This window comes from Phocoena sinus, chromosome 1 (genome assembly GCF_008692025.1).
Source record: "Phocoena sinus isolate mPhoSin1 chromosome 1, mPhoSin1.pri, whole genome shotgun sequence".
In the NCBI taxonomy this organism is placed as follows: Eukaryota; Metazoa; Chordata; class Mammalia; order Artiodactyla; family Phocoenidae; genus Phocoena; species Phocoena sinus.
This window is the reverse complement of record NC_045763.1, coordinates 845,322-861,952: the sequence shown is the minus strand read 5'-3', so window position 1 is coordinate 861,952 and position 16,631 is coordinate 845,322. Positions and strand designations below refer to the sequence as shown.

Genomic DNA, 16,631 nt, shown 5'->3' with positions numbered 1-16,631 from the left:
GCAGTGTGAGTACGTGGTCCTCAACCTATGCCCAGCCTGGCCTTCCGGCTGGTGTCCGGAGCCCAGAGCTGGGCTGTAGGCAGTGTCAGGTATCCCACAGAAGTGATGGCCCAAGTGTGATGGGCAGCTCGGGAGAACCCTCTCCCTTCTCCAGACCCGCAGCTTTGCAGCCCCTTCTTCCAGCCTTGGGACAGTGAAGCACACACGAGTCTGGCTGGAGCGTTTATTGGCCACGGAGCCGGCGTGGGGTGGATGACAGGGTGGGCAGCAGGGTGATGGCAGCAGGCAGCGGGCTTCCCACGGCTGCAGTGGCTGCTCCTACTGGACCAGCTTGAAGGACTCCCCAGTCATCATGGCCACGAACTCTGAGAGCAGAGGGACAAGTAGGCAGCCTGGCCTGACCCGGCCGCCGGGCTCCCGGGGCCCATCTCCCACTCACCCTCGTAGTCTATGGTCCCGTCCCCATCCTTGTCGGCTTCCTTCATCATCTGCTCGGCCTCCAGCTCGCTGAGGGGCTCGCCCGCATTCATGAGCACGTACCTGCAGGAGCCTGCACTGAGTGGCAGCCAGCGGGCCCTCCCCCCGCCCCCGCCCCCGCGCCCGGCCCGGGGCCCTACTTGAGCGTGTCCCAGTCGATGTAGCCCTTGCCCTCCTTGTCGAAGATGCGGAAGGCCGCCCTGAGCTCACTCTCCTGGTTCTGGGCCTTCTCCCAGTACACCCCCATCAGCGCCAGGAAGCTGTCACAATTGAAGAACCCTTTCTCTGCGGGGAGCAAGCGGCGGGTGCCCGAGTGAGGGCGGCGAGCCCCCCCCACTCACAGCCCGGTGACGCGCCCCTCCCGCTGCCCCTGGCGGCCTCACTGTCTCTGTCCACGTCCTTGGCCATGGACGCCAGCTTGCTCTTGGTGGGGTTGATGCCCATCAGACTCATGAGCCGCTCCAGCTCGTCCGTCTTCACCGCCCCGTTGCCCTCCTCATCAAACATCTCAAAGACCCCCTTGTACTCCTCGATCTGCTCCGCCGTCAGGCGCTCCGTCTGTGGGGACACGGGCCCAGGCTCGCCAGGGGCCCCTCCACCCCTCAGTCCGGGGGAGGCTGGAGGCCAGGCGGCACAGGGATGGGTCTTGAGGGGAGAGCAAGGCTCCGCGAGGCCACTCAGAGGGGACGGCGCTCGAGGCAGGGGCAGGCCAGCCACGTGAGAGTGCAGTGGGGCAGCGCTGGACAGCCAGTGAGGCCAGGGGAGGGACACCATGGCCAGCGTGGGGAGGAGCCTGGCCTGGGGGCCAGGGGGAAGGCCCCAGCCTGTTCTGGTATCCCAGAGCGATAGTCCAGGGCCGGGCCACCCTGCCTGCCACCGCCCCGGCCGCTTTCCGAAAGGGCTGCTCCGGCCTGGGCCCCAGAGCAAGGGCGGCGCCAGTGGCCGGCAGGGCCCGGCCTCGGGCCCCCCACTCCACGCTCTCTGCCCAGCCTCATTGGACGTCTTCCTCAGGTCCCCAGAGACCCTCCCACCTTTGGTCACGGCCCCAGCCTGAGCCCTGTGTGCGCAGAGGCCTGCCCGCCGTCCTCTCTCCCCCAGGCACTGCCCAGCTCCTGCTGGACCGCCCAGCCCAGCCCGCCGGGGGCTCTGCCGGGCGCCGGGAGCAGCCTTACCATGTCTGTGGCTGGCTGAGGGGACACTGCACGGTGGCGCTGGAGCTGCTGTGGGCAGAGTACAAGGGGCAGAGGGGGCGGCTGAGTTTTAGCGGATCCAGCTGCCCGGGGTCCCTGGGGTCCAGATTCCAAGAGCCTTTTATGGCCAGGAGATCCTGTCAGCCCTATTTTGGGACAGGTTGGCCCTTCCCCACGTGGCCCTTCCTGGCCTGAGCAGCCCCTCACCCCAGAGCTCCCTCTCTGACCCTGGGTCCCAGCCAAGGCCCCCCTGGGCCACGGCAAGGATGGACATCGTGGGCCAGGGCAGGAGAAGGGATGTTCCTTTCTCCCCAGTGAGCCCCTTCCCCTCACTGTGCAGCGGGAGGCCCCACGGGCTGTCATCACTTCTTGGTGAGGGTTCTTGTTGACGGCCCTCCCTGGCCAGGTGTCGCCCTCACATCCCCAAGGACCCAGGGCCCAGCATGGTGCCAGCACTTTGCAGACACCCTCTAAAGACAGGTTCAATAAACAAATGCACTGGGGTCCCCCTCGGGCCACCCTGTGCAGAAGGGGCTGGGGGTCCACAGTCCCAGGAGAAGACAGCTGGCCACGAGCTAGGGGCGAGAGGATGCAGAGCAGACGGGACCAGGGGGATGGACTGGCCATGGGGAGGCCAAGCCAGGTGTCCTCTGGGCGGTCAGGGGCTATTCTCAGGGAAACCTGACCCCCTTCCGCTCAGAAGAGCAAAGCTGGCTCCCGAGGGAGCCCCGTGGCCTGGCTGTTTAGTAACAGGACGCCACAGCGGCACACACACCCCTGCCAATGTGCGCTCAGCCCTCGGACACACACACCCGCTGCCACCCCGACCCGGGGCGGCGGCTCTGGCTCCCGACCCTGGGCCCAGGTCCCTGTGCTCCTGTCCGGGCAGTGACCTGCTGGCCTGGCCACGGCGCTCGGAGGTCTGTGATTACAAGCTGGAGCTGAGGGGGCTTCTCCCATCCCCCCTCCAGCTCCTGCCCCCAGCGATGGTCACAGACAGGCCCCCACTAGTTCCCTTCACCCCCGTGCATGGCCCCCGGGGTCACGCACGCCGACACACATCTGCCTCGGCCCCGTGGCCACCTGACGAATCTAGCAGGCGAGGTATGCCCTGTACCCCACCGGCCTGGCTGGCCCTCCGCCTGCCAGAATATGGAAGCCACAGGGACATTTCCTGCTGAGGCCCAGGACAGCTGCTGAGCCCGCAAGATCTGTGCTGACGGGGACAAAATGGCTCCAGCGGGCACCGGGCCAGCGGCCCCGGGCCAGGATGGAAGAAGAAGCCGGCTCTGGGCGCCCTACCTTTGTCCTGGCTGCTCCGGGCCGTGGCTTCAGGCTTTGTGACGGTGAGAAAAGATTTTCCCACCCCTTCCCTCAAAAATCCCCAGACCATTTCAAGGAAATTAGTCACATCTCTACACCCGGACCACAGCTGGAGGAGAAGAAGGCTGGTGGGGGCTGCCGCACGATGGCAGGGGGTCAGGGGGTGCGGGGAGGGCAAGGGCCTGCGGAGAAGGAGGGCGTGAGGGTCAGTTTTGCATCCCGTTGGCCAGGCTCCAAGCCCAGGTGTTTGCCCAAACACTAGTCTAGGTGTTGCTGTGAAGGTTGTGTTTTTTCATATATGTACTGATTACGGTGGTGAAATTAGCATAAAATATTACTCAGAAAAGGGAACTAACATATACTGAACATCTGTCATCAACCACAATCTTTTCGTTTGGTCTTTTTTGTATTGTTTGTGGTACAAAGCGCAAAACATAAAATTAACCATCTTAACCATTTTTAAGCGTGCAGTTCAGTAGCATAAACTATACGGGCCTTGTTAGGCAGTAGATCTCCAGAACTTTCCCTGTGCCCAAACCGAAACTGTCGCCATTAAACACTCACTCCCCAGCCCGACACCCACCCTCCTGCTTTTCTGTCTACGGATTTGACTCCCCTAGGGACCTCGTATGAGTGGCATCAGACGGTGTTTGTCCTTCTGTGTCTGGCTTATTTCACTCAGCACCATGGCCTCTAGGTGCATCCCTGTTTTAGCAGGTGTCAGAATTTCTTTCTTAAGGTTGAATACTATTTCATTGGATGAATAGACCACATTTTGTTTATCCGTCAATCTATGGACATTTAGGTTGCTTCCACCTCTCGGCTACTGTGAGTAATGCTGCAGTGAACGTGGGGGTCATGAAGGGTTTTCTCCATGTGATTAACATGGAAATCTGTAGATTTGAGTAAAGCAGATGACCCTGATAATGTGGGTGGGTCTCATCCGAAGAGTGGAAGGCCTTAAGAGAAAAGCCTGAGGTCGCCAGGAAGAAGGAGTCCTGCTGTACACAACCTCTGGCCCTGAGCTGCAGCCTCAGCTCCTCCCTGGGTCTCTAGCTGCTGGACAAGCCACAACCACACGAGCCAGTTCCTTAAAATAAGTCAGTCTCCCTCCCTCCCGCTCTCTCCCATTGGTCTGTTTCTCTGCAGAGCCCTAATCAGGTCAGAGGGTGACCAAGGGCGGGGACCCAGGAAGGCCAGAGCAGTGTGCTCCCAGCACCTGGGCATCTGTGCACAGGCCCCCAGGGCCGCCCTACCCCACGGCAGGGCACACGGTGTGTTCTCCAGGCGGATCTGGATGGAACCGTGGGTTCCCCTAAGAGAACGGCTGAACTCGCAGACTGAAACCCCAGGCCAGGGGAAAAGAAAAGTTCACGTGTGCAGCAGGGGGGCCCTAGCCCCTCCCTCAGTGCCCCCACACACACACGGTGCAGACCAGTCATCGTCTCCCAGAGAAGAGAAGAGACCCACAGACACTGCCACTGGGGGTCCCCAGTAAGAAGACACTGCAAGCCCCACACCTCCGGGGGAGCCTCAGGTGCAGACCCAGCTCACCGACCACTGTGGCCCCATGTGGGACACTCTGAAGGGTGCTCATTCCAGAGCCTGTTGGTGGCCCGAGGCTTCCTGCAGGACAGCTGGACTTTACCCCTAGCCCATGGCCTGTACCCCACACCCCACCTCGGGGGCTGCTTCCGGACAACCCAGGGCTCTGGAGATGGGTCCCTCGCTACCCAGATGCCACAAGGCGCCAGGCATGGGGATTGTCCCTGCGGTGGGTCACACTGGAAGGGGATGAGAGGCTCAGTGGCTGGTGCCCACACATGAAGCTCCACACAGTCACCGAGGTGGAGGGTGGGTCAGGAGTGGGGACTTGAAAGCCGGGGTGTGAGTGTGGGTGTGAGCGTGGGCGTGGGTGTGAGCGTGGGTGTGAGTGCAGGTGTGAGTGTGGGTGTGAACGTGGGTGTGGGTGTGAGTGGGTGTGAATGTGGGTGTGAGCGTGAGTGCAGGTGTGAGTGTGGGTGTTAGCATGGGCGTGGGTGTGGACATTGGTGTGAGTGTGAACATGGGTGTGGGTGTGAACACGGGTGTGACCGTGGGAGTGGGTGTGAAAGCCGGGTGTTATTGTGCTGGGTGCTGGGTCTCTGGTTGCCTACAGCTCTCTGCTCCCCCAGGCAGTGGAGGCAGAGAACCGCAGTCCCAAGCCCAGGACTTGACTGTCAGAGTGGCTGACCTTCAGTGACACCTGTTGCCCATCAAAGTCGAGCCCTGGTGGGACAGCAGGGGCCTTGACATGTAGGCAGGATGTCAGGGTGGTTGACACCCCCTCCTCTGGAATTCTGGCCTTCAGGTCCTGCTCGGCTCTCCCTGTGAAGGGCTGGGCCCAGAACTGCCACCCCAGGGGAGCACAGTGCACAGGCCACGCCCCAACTGGAGCCAACATTTGTCCCCCTCAGGCCCCCCTCCCGCCGTGGCCACTAGGCCGACCACCCAGGAGGGGTGCAGCTGACCCAGCTGAGATGAAGCTGAGCCTGGCTTGGGTGGACAGAGGGACCTGGTGGCAGTGCTGGCAGGAATCAGGCGAGCACGGCTGGGCCGGGGGCTCCCTCGAGGGGCTGGAGCATAGCGGGGCGGGGCGTGGCTAGGCACGGAGCTTGTCAGACCCCTCCCTTCTTTCCGCGGCCTCCGCCTGAGGTTCACTCGGCCAGCTGGGGCAGCCACGTGGGCACTGGCACCTGGGTGTGCCGCAGGCCCCCAGCCTCCTCGCTCGCGGGTGACAGGGCTGCACGTGACACAGTCTTCCCAGGTCCCGGTGGACTGAGCCCCCTGCCCAAAGCCCCCTGCCCGGCTCTGGGACTGCCCCCTTCTGTCCCATCTTACTTCCTGTGCCCACGGAAAGGCTGCGTGCCCCCGTCTTGAGCCGTTGTCACAGGGCTTGCTTGGGGGCAGCTCACCCTGAGCAAGGGGTGTCAAAGAAACCCAAACCCTGGACCACCAACCATGGAAGAGGGGAGGGATGCAAGTGTAAGATCCGGTAGTGTTCAGGAAATGGCCAGGGCTAGTGATTGAGATTAAAATGTAATGTGGGGACTTCCCTGGTGGCGCAGTGGTTAAGAATCCACCTGCCAATGCAGGGGACACGAGTTCGAGCCCTGGTCTGGGGAAGATCCCACATGCCGCAGAGCAACTAAGCCCATGTGCCACAGCTACTGAGCCTGCGCTCTAGAGCCCGCAAGCCACAACTACTGAGCCCGCGTGCTGCAACTACTGAAGCCTGAGCGCCTAGAGCCCGAGGTCCTCAACAAGAGAAGCCACCGCAATGAGAAGCCTGCGCACCACAACAAAGAGTAGCCCCCGCTCGCCGCAACTAGAGAAAGCCCATGCGCAGCAACGAAGACCCAACACAGCCACAAATAAATAACTAAATAAATTTATTTTTTAAAAAAAGTAATGTGAAACTCTTAAGATAACCACTAAAAGACTAGAAATAGGTTGTATAACTTCCACATCTATGGAAGGAAAAAAGACTAATGAACCTAATAGGATATAGGAAGGGAGAAGGAAGTATAAGAAAGGCAGCATAGGGGGGCATTCCCTGGAGGTCCAGTGGTTAAGACTCTGTGTTCTCACTGCCAAGGGCATGGGTTCAATCCCTGGTCAGGGAACTAAGGTCCAGCAAGCTGCATGGTGCAGCCAAAAATTAAAAATAAAAATAAAAAATAAAATAAAGGCAGCATAACTAGGAAGCAGAAAGTAACATAATAAAGGTAAACCCGGGACTTCCCTGGTGGTGCAGTGACTAAGACTCCACGCTCCCAATGCAGGGGGCCCTGGTTGGATCCCTGGTCAGGGAACTAGATCCCACATGCATGCTGCAACTAAGAAGTCTGCATGCCGCAACTAAGAAGTCTGCATGCCGCAACTAAGGAGCCCACATGCCACAACTAACGAGCAGGCGAGCTGCAACTAAGGAGCCTTAGCTCCAGTGCAACCAAATAAATAAATAAATTTTTTGTTAATTAAAAAAAAATAAAGGTAAGCCCAGGTAGGAGGAGGAGGAATTGGAGGAAGGCAGTCAAAGGGTAGAAACTTCCAGTTATAAGAAAACTAAGTACTATGAATGTAATGCACAACATGATAAATGTAATTAACACTGTATGTTATATATGAAAGTCGTTAAGAGGGTAAATCCTGAGTTCCCATCACAAGGAAAAACTTTTTTTTCTATTTCTTTAATTTTGTACCTATGTGAGATGATGGACGTTCACCAAACTTGCGGTTCATGTTCATGATGTATGTACGTCAAGTCATCATGCTGTACACCTAAAACTTATACAGTGCTGTATGTGAGTTATACCTCAATAAAATTAGAAGAATAAAGAAAGTAAACCCAGCCACCTGACAGAGTTTCCAGGAGCCAAAGCTGGAACAATGTGAAAAAGAAAATAAATCAAGTCGTATTGGGTTATAACCAAAGTATAAGGTAAATATCATTGTGCATTAAAGCACACCATCAACAGAGAGAAAAGGCAACCCACAGGATGGGAGAAGATATTTGCAAAGCTTATATCTGATAAGCGATTAATACCCAGAAAATGTAAAGAACTCCTACAACTCAACACCAAAAATAAACAACCCAGGGCTTCCCTGGTGGCGCAGTGATTGAGAATCTGCCTGCCAATGCAGGGAACACGGCTTCGAGCCCTGGTCTGGGAAGATCCCACATGCCGCGGAGCAACTAGGCCCGTGAGCCACAACTACTGAGCCTGCGTGTCTGGAGCCTGTGCTCCTCAACAAGAGAGGCCGCGATAGTGAGAGGCCCGCGCACCGCGATGAAGAGTGGCCCCCGTTTGCCCCAACTAGAGAAAGCCCTCGCACAGAAACAAAGGCGCAACACAGCCAAAAATATAAATAAATAAATAATTTGTTTATTTAAATAAATAAATAAACAACCTAATTCAAAAACTGGGCAAAGAATTTGATAGACCTTTCTCCAAAGAAGACACACACATGGCCAACAAGCACATGACAAGATGCTCAGCATCACTGATCATCAGGGAGCGCGAATCAACAGCACAGCGAGACACCACCTCACACCCATCAGGATGGCCACTATCAAAAAACAGAAAACAAGGGCTTCCCTGGTGGCGCAGTGGTTGAGAGTCCGCCTGCCGAGGCAGGGGACACGGGTTCGTGCCCCGGTCCGGGAAGATCCCCCATGCCGCGGAGCGGCTGGGCCCGTGAGCCATGGCCGCTGAGCCTGCGCGTCCGGAGCCTGTGCTCCGTGACGGGAGAGGCCACAACAGTGAGAGGCCCGCGTACCGCAAAAAAAAACAGAAAACAAAAGTGTTGGTGAGTGCTCACTTCGGCAGCACAGATACTAAAATTGGAACAATGCAGAGAAAATTAGCATGGCCCCTGCGCAAGGATGACACACAAATTTGTGAAGCATTCCATATTTTTAAAAAAGAAGTGTTGGTGAGGATGTGGAGACATTGGAACCCTCGTGCACTGCTGGTGGGAATGTAGACGCTGGTGGAAGACAGTACAGAGCTTCCTAGAAAAGTAGGCATAGAATTACCATGTGACCCAGCAACTGCAGTTCTGGGCCTATTCCCCAAAGAATCGAAAACAGGGCCTCAAACACGTATTTGCATACCCGTGTTCACAGCGGTGTTATTCAGAGGGGTTAAAAAGTAGAAAAAAAAAAACCAAACGTCCGTCAATGGATAGTTGGATAAACAAAACGTGGTGTGTGTGTGTGTGTGTGTGTGTGTGTGTATGATGGTTAATATTATGTGTCCACTTGGCTAGGCTAAGGGCACCCAGACAGCTGGGTGTGACTGGGATAGTGTGTCTGGAGGAAACTGGTGTTGAATCTGAACACAAGTAAGAAAGATTGCCCTCCTCAATGCAGGTGGGCATCATGCAATCTGTTGAGGGCCCAGGTAGGACAAAAAGGCAGAGGACAAGCTAACTGTCTCTTTGCCTGACCTGGGACATCCATCCTTTCCTACCCTCGGACATCAGCGTTCCTGGTTCTCAGCCTTCACACTCAGACTGAATTACAGCACGGGCTTCCTGGGCCTGCAGCTTGCAGATGGCAGATCTCCTCCTCCTTCATAATCACATGTCAATTTCTATAATAAATCTCCCCATCTTGGGCTTCCCTGGTGGCGCAGTGGTTGAGGGTCCGCCTGCTGGGTTCGTGCCCTGGTCCGGGAGGATCCCACATGCCGCGGAGCAGCTGGGCCCGTGAGCCTGCGTGTCTGGAGCCTGTGCTCCGCAATGGGAGAGGCCACAGCAGTGAGAGGCCCGCGTACCGCAAAAAAAAAAAAACAATTCCCCATCTTATACCTCAATAAATAAATAATTAAAATCTCATCTCTATATATTTTACATATATATATTTTTTAATTTATTTATTTTTGGCTGAGTTGGGTCTTTGTTGTTGAGAGCAGGCTTTCTCTAGTTGCGGCGAGCAGGGGCTACTTTTCATTGCGGTGTGCGGGCTTCTCATTGCGGTGGCTTCTCGTTGCAGAGCACAGGCTCTAGGCGTGGGAGCTTCAGTAGTTGTGGCTTCCAGGCTCTAGAGCGCAGGCTCAGTAGTTGTGGTGCACAAGCTTAGTTGCTCTGTGGCATGTGGGATCTTCCTGGACCAGGGATCAAACCTGTGTCCCCTGCATTGGCAGGCGGATTCTTAGCCACTGTGCCACCAGGGAAGCCCTACATATATTTTTGATATTATATATATAATTGATTTCTCTGGAGAACCCTAATACAATAGAATTATTATTAGCCAGCCTTAAAAAGGAAGGAAATTCTAACACCTAATACAACATGGATGAACCTTGAGGACATCGTACTCAGTGAAATAAGCCAGTTATAAAAAGACACATACCGAATGATTCCATTTATATACCATCCCTAAAGCAGTCAAATTAATAGAGACAGAAAGTAGAATGGCTGTTGCCAGGGGCTGGGGTAGGGGGTGGGGAGTTAGTGTTTAATGGGGACAGAGTTTCAGTTTTACAAGGTGAGAAAGTTCTGGAGACAGATAGTAGTGATGGTTGCGCAACAATGTGAGTGTGCTTAATGTCACTGAGCTGTGCGCTTAAAACAATTAAGATGGTAAATTTTATGTTATGTGTATAACCACAATAAAAATAAATATGTATCCATGACTCCATATTGATACAAGTGACAGAATAAATAAATAAATGGAAGAGTCAAATATTCCATACAGAAGAATTCCAAATAATTTATGTAGATGTTCTACCCTCAAGGAAGGGAGCACAACCCCCCATTTCTTAATCGTGGTTGGCCAATACTGACTTCCTTCCAATGAGCAGAGAATGGAAAGGCTCACCGCCCAGGGATCCGGGCCAGGGTCACGGTGGCGAGCCATGTTGAGGGCATTCACCCTTGACACTTGCAACGAGAAGGGCACTGTACCTCTCTGAAACCCACAACCCCACCAGACAAATCCCAACAGAGGAACAGGCTACAGGATGTCCTGACCAGCGCTCAAAACCATCAAGGTCACCGAAGACAAGGAAAGTCTGAGAAACTGCCGCAGCCAGGAGGGGCCCAGGGAGAACAACTAAATTTACTGCGGGATCCTGGAACAGAAAGAGGATGTTAGGTTAAGACTAAGTAGATCTGAATAAAGTGTGGACTGTAGTCAATAATGTGTCAATATTGGGTTATTAATTGTAGCAAGCGTACTGTACTAACGTAGTTCCTCATAATAGAGGAAATCGACCATGAAGTGAAGTGCATGGGAACTCGCCGGAAGTCTCAGCAATTTCTCTGAAAATCTACAGCGATTCTAAAAATAAAGTTTATTTTAAAAAAGAAATCCAGGGACTTCCCTGGCGGTCCATTGGTTAAGACTCCGCGCCTCCAATGCAGGGGGACTGGGTTCCCTGGTCAGGGAACTAGATCCCACATGCTGCAACTAAGACCCAGAGCAGCCTAAATAAATAAATAAATATTTTTTAAAAAAGAAGAAGAAATCCAAATACACCAGTAATCGAAATTATGCCACTTAAAACAATCGCCACTTTAAAAGAGATTGAATTGCCTAAACGGATAAAAACAAAGTCCAGGCGCTCCCGGTCCACAGACACAGCCTACAGAAAGGCTGGCCCTCCCGGCCCCCTGAGCCCCGCGCCGGGCGCGTCCCGGGCGCCCCGCCCCCCTGCGCCCAGCGACCCAGGCGCTCGCTGGGTCTGGGGTAGCAGCCTCAGAACATCCTTTTCTAGCAACTCTGCATTGCTCTAAAAATAGATCATTTATTGATCCACAAAGAAATCTCAACACTAAAGATCAGCCTCAAACTGACCACCTTCTCCAGATACCGAGATTTCGATTAATTTCGAAATCAAGACCAGAGGAAACAACTGAGAACTGAAAAGGCTTGTTTCCGCGAAGAGCGGGCGGGATGTACTGCGAGTTACCAGCCCTGAAAACTATGGACTGTTTTAGCAAAATCACAAGCCTGTCTGGGAACAGGTCGCCGTGGCCCTCCGGGGTCTTCGTGGGGAGTGCCAGCCCGCCAGCCCACCCGGGTGGGCGGAGTCCGGAGCTGAGCCTCTCAAGCCCCAGCCCAGTTCCCGACGCTCGGCCCCGCCCTGTCCCCCGGCTCTGCCCTCGGTCCCGCCCCCGGCCAGCCACTAGGCCCCGCCCCTGCCTATCTCCAGGCCCCGCCCCCGATACTTGCCCCGCCCCTTCACCGTCACCTAGCTCTGCCCTAGGCCCCGCCCCATCCCCGGCCCGGAAGCACCGCTTCGGGCGGCCACTCCACGCGTGTGCACCAGGCGGCGCTCGCGGGCCGCGCGGAGCTCAGACGGGGATCGCTGCTGGGTGGGCACAAGCGTTTGAGGGCGGCCCTCCTGGGCTTGGAGCTGGGCAGGGTCGTCTTCCCAAGCCTCCTGCCCGGCCACTCTCCATCCCTCCTTTCAAAACCCTGCCCTCGAAGCCTCATTCTTGGGTTCCCTCAATTGTTAGAACAAAAATAGGCATAAGTATTCACCTGTAAGGCGGCGAAGGGCCAGCCTGCCGAGGGGGAGGGGGGAGGGGAGCGGGGGGCAGCGTGCCGACCGGGAAAAGTGGAGCCACCGCTCGCCTTGGGCCGACCCCTGACCGAGAGTTCAGACCCCCGGAGAAGCACCCCCGTCCCCAGGCAGCCCTTTGCACCAGGCAGACCCCCACCCCGCCTTTACACAAGGGCAGGTGTGGGCCCTGAACCTCGTCGTCCTGAGACCCTGGCCAGCCGTGCTCAGGAGCTCGGGCCCACTGCTCTGCTCTGCTGCCGTGTGACCCAGTGTGACCCCTGCTCTGCCAGGCCCCAGGCTGACCCTGGCATCCCTGAACCCCCTGCTGCCCTGCAGGGCTCAGGGGCTCCTCCTCCCTTGTCCTCTTCAGTCTTGTTTGAATGTGACACCAGCAGGGTCATTTTGTCCAAAAGCTAAAAGAGGTTTTGAAAATGCAGCAAGAGCCTCAGACCCCTCTGGTTCCAGTGGGCCCAGCAGCCAGAGGGCGGCAGGAGCCTGGAGGTCTGTCCTGCACCAAGGGAACAGACTGGAGAAGTTGAGCCCGCCCCTGGCTGGCCTCTCCGCAGAGCCTGGCCTTGGGGGCAGCACCCATGGGCTTCGCAAAGGGCCGTTTGGGGGCGGGGCAGGGGCGGGGCATGTATGGCCCTGGCCTCAGCAGTGCCCACAGTGGTGCCCAGTGAGGTTGACCCACGGCACCTCATACTCACAGACTGTGGGGGCTTCCTCCCCATGATCTGTCTCAAAGGTCTGGACACCTCAGTGCCCAGGGGCTGCTGGAGGGACAATAGGACAGGACAAACAGGCCCTTAGAAGTCTGATTCGCAGGCTGAGCCACCCCCCGGGAACCCCAGAGCAGGCCTGGGCATGAGCGCGGGGCATCTGCCCAGGGGAATGTATCGGGGACCAGCGGGGCCCAGATGGACGTCACAGCGAGAGCTCCAGGGCCCCAGCTCCAGGCAGCACCCCTCCACGTGCCCAGCCAGGCCTGCTGGTTTCCAAAACACCCAGCGCCTGCCGGCCTGGCTGCCCCAGGAGGGACAGCTGGGGGCCAGCACATGCTCCGTGCTTGGCCTGCACCCCTGCTGCCTGGGGTCCCAGCGCACCACTTCCTCTTGCCCCTCCTTGAGCCCCAAGCCTGCGAGCCTCCAAGACCACGCCCTGGGACTCCACCGGCTCCAGGCCCACTGGCCTCATACCTGCCTCTCATTGTACCTCCCAGGTGGCTGGTGGGCTGGGCCTCAGGGACAGGACTCTTCACAAACAGCCCTCAGGCAGGGCCCCTTCCCCAGGGGAGGAGAGCTGCGTCATCAGGATCGAGGTCCCATGGCTGAGGACTGCAGGACTGAGATGCCGGGGGGCCTGGAGGTGGGGTGCTGCAGGGGGCGCGGGGACCTGGGTGGCCCTGCAGAGGGTGCATGCCATCCCCCCACCCTGTGCCTGCCCCTGGGCACAAGCAGTGGTGCCCAGCCTGAGTGTAAGCACAGGACCCAGTGACACCCCTTGCCGTCGCTGCTGGCCCAGCCCACACCGAGCTGCCCCCACAGACACCCGGGGGCCCACCACTGCTTCAGAAGTCAGCTTGGGGGCTCTGGGTGCTGGGAATGCCCCTGGGTCCTAGCAAGCTGTTCCCTGGCAGTTCCGTCGGCCTGACGGGCTGGACTCATGCCTGGGGCAAGGGGCAGCTGGCACCGGGGGGAAGCCAGACTCTGTGGGAAGGAGGATGGGAAGGGGAGGAAGGGGAGACCGGATGAGGGGTGGGCCCCCCTCCAGGCTGAACAGTGTCCCCAGGTGCCCAATGGGAGTAAGGGGGCCTCCAGGGAACCAGAGCCCCGCCCATTCTGCTGACTGCTGGCTGTGCTGCCTTTCTTCCCGCCAGCTCCAGGCTCTGCCCTGGCTGAGGAGGGCCCTCTGCTGCCCAGGCAAAACCAGTAAATGAGAATGTGCTGTCAAGAAGTGGAAGAGAGGGTGGGGGTGGGGGGCAGCGCCAGGAAGGGCCCCCATCCTTCTGAGGCGCCCCCAGGCCCAGCAATCAAGGCCTCCCCCTTCACTGTAGCCCCCTCCTGCCTCCTGGCTGTGTTCACATGTACCATCCCCCAGGCCACCTCTGGGACCCTGTAGGTGCCTTGGTCCCCGCCTGCCTGGGATCCCACCCCATGCTGGTCCCTGCCACCCTGGCCACACAAACCTGTTGTCTGCAAAGTTCCCGCCTCTATCTGGGGTTCTCCTGCCGCTCTCTCCTCACCCCTTTTCCCAGCGGGGGAACATTGGCAGCCCTGGACATCCTCAGCTGGCCCGTGGCTCTCCACACCCATTGCAGGCCTGCTTCTCGGCCAACATCTACAAGCGTCTTGGGTTAGAAAGGTCCAGGACACAGCACATTCTCCCCCTACCCCACCGGAACTGCCCTCCCCAGCTGCCCCTCCCATCCTCCCGGCTTGCTCACAGTTCAGCTGTGTGGACAGACACCCTGATGTCACCCCTGACTCCTCTGTGCCTTCTCCCCTGAACCACCACAAACCCCATCACTCCAGATAGCTGGCCCTGTCCAGCCTGCCAGCACTGCACTGCCCTTCAGTCTCACCCGCCCTCAGGCAACCAGAGGGGGTCTCACCCCTGCTCAGACACCCCAGTGGTCCCCATCACCTCCCAACAGGACCTGCCCTCCTCACTGCCACAGGACCTGAGCAAGCTGACCACTGCCCAGGGCAGAAGGACTGAGCCACCACCACGGTCTCCTCCCAGAACTTACATTTTTAAGAAGTAGCTGATAAATGCCAATGGCCTTTTTTTTTTTGCCATTGAGGAAAATTCATTCCTCAAATTCATACGGAATTGCAAAGGACTCTGAATAGCCAAAATGATCTTAAAAAATAAGACCAGAGTCAGAGGACTCAAACTTCCCAATTTAAAACTTATTACAAAGTTACAGTGATCAAAACAGTGTGGTACTGGTATAAAAACAGACATGCACCAATGGAATAGAATAGAGAGCTCAGAAATAAACCCTCACACTTAGAGTCAGATGATTTTCAACAAGGGTGTCAAGACCATTTGGTGCGGAAAGGACAGCTTTTTCAACAAATGGTGCTGGGAAAACTGGATATTCACATGAAAAAGAATGAATTTGAACCCCCTACCTCACGCCATATACAAATATCAACTCAAAATGGATAAGACCTAAATTTAAAGGTTAAACTATAAAACTGGGCTTCCCTGGTGGCGCAGTGGTTGAGAGTCCGCCTGCCGATGCAGGGGACACGGGTTCATGCCCCGGTCCAGGAAGATCCCACATGCCGTGGAGCGGCTAGGCCCGTGAGCCATGGCCGCTGAGCCTGTGCAACCAGAGCCTGTGCTCCACAACGGGAGCCGCCACAACAGTGAGAGGTCCGCGTACCGCAAAAAAAAAAAACAAAAAAAAACCCAAACTTAAAAACTCTTAGAAGAAATCATAGGAGTAAATCTTCAATAACTTAGATTTGGCAATAGCTTTTTATTTTTTGTTTTGGTTTTGGGTTTTTTTTTTTTTTAAACATATTTATTTATTTATTTATGGCCGTACTGGGTCCTCGCCACTGCACATGGGCCCTCTCCAGCCCCGGTGAGCGGGGGCCACTCCTTGCAGTGGCGTGTGGGCTTCTCAGGGCAGTGGCCACTCCTGCCGTGGAGCACGGGCTCCAGGAGCACGGGCTCAGCAGCCGTGGCACGCGGGCTCCAGAACGCAGGCCCAGCAGCCGTGGAGCACAGGTCCAGCCACTCCACAGCATGTGGGATCCTCCCGAACCAGGGCCCACACCCGCATCCCCGCACCAGCAGACGGACTCTCAACCACTGCGCCACCAGGGAAGCCCTAGCTTTTTAGATACAATGTCAAAAACACAAGCAACAAAGAAGTAAAAAAGGAAAAAGAAATAAATTGGACTTAACCAAAATTAAAAACTTTTGTGCATCAAGGGACACTAACAACAGAGTGAAAAAACAACTGACAGAATGGGAGAAAATATTTGCAAAATTACATATCTGATTAAGTGTCTCGTGTCCAGATTATATAGAGAACTCTTACAACTCAAAAACCACCACCACCACCACAACAAAAAACAAGTTCAAAAAAGAGCAGAGGACTTGAATAGACATTTCTCCACAGAAGACATACACACGGCCAGTTAGCACAAGAAGAGATGCTCGGGAGGGGATGTGGGGATATATGTGTACGCGTAGCTGATTCACTTTGTTATACAGCAGCAACTAACACACCAGTGTAAAGCAATTATACTCCAATAAAGATGCTAAAAATAATAATAATAAAATTTAAGTAAAGAGATGCTCAATGTCCCTGGTCACCAAGGAAATGCAAATCAAACCACAATGAGATACCACTTCACACCCAATAGAATGGCTAGAATCAAAAAGGCAGATAGTAACAAGTCTTGGTGTGGGTATGGACCTATTGGAGCCCTTGAGCACTGCCGCTGGGAATGTAAAATAGCTCAGCTGCTGTGGAAAGCAGTTTGGTGGTTCTTCAGGTTAAATATAGAGTTACTGTATGACCCTGCAATCCCACTCCCAGGTAAATACCCAGAAGAAT

At 55.9% G+C, this 16,631-nt stretch overlaps 1 protein-coding gene and 1 non-coding gene across 5 annotated transcripts; one reads left to right on the top strand and one right to left on the bottom strand.

Moving 5' to 3' along the window:
• Positions 1-25: 25 nt before the first annotated feature.
• On the bottom strand, positions 26-11,397 carry CALML6 (calmodulin like 6). Of its 4 annotated transcripts, XM_032641379.1 has the most exons (6): positions 2,970-3,115; positions 1,650-1,697; positions 861-1,035; positions 618-762; positions 440-540; positions 26-365 (listed from the first exon to the last, which is right to left on the bottom strand). In XM_032641379.1, exons 2-6 carry the CDS (start codon positions 1,650-1,652, stop codon positions 319-321), a joined length of 471 nt encoding a protein of 156 aa, XP_032497270.1. In that variant the 5' UTR covers positions 1,653-1,697; positions 2,970-3,115; the 3' UTR covers positions 26-318. The 4 variants fall into 4 exon arrangements, with proteins under 4 accessions (XP_032497270.1, XP_032497278.1, XP_032497253.1 ...); XM_032641387.1 differs by lacking the exons at positions 1,650-1,697; positions 2,970-3,115 and adding an exon at positions 11,338-11,397; XM_032641362.1 differs by having other exon boundaries at positions 1,650-3,115.
• On the top strand, positions 8,347-8,453 carry LOC116745110. Its single transcript, XR_004347266.1, has one exon. It is a non-coding gene; the product is annotated as a U6 spliceosomal RNA (small nuclear RNA).
• Positions 11,398-16,631: the final 5,234 nt, after the last annotated feature.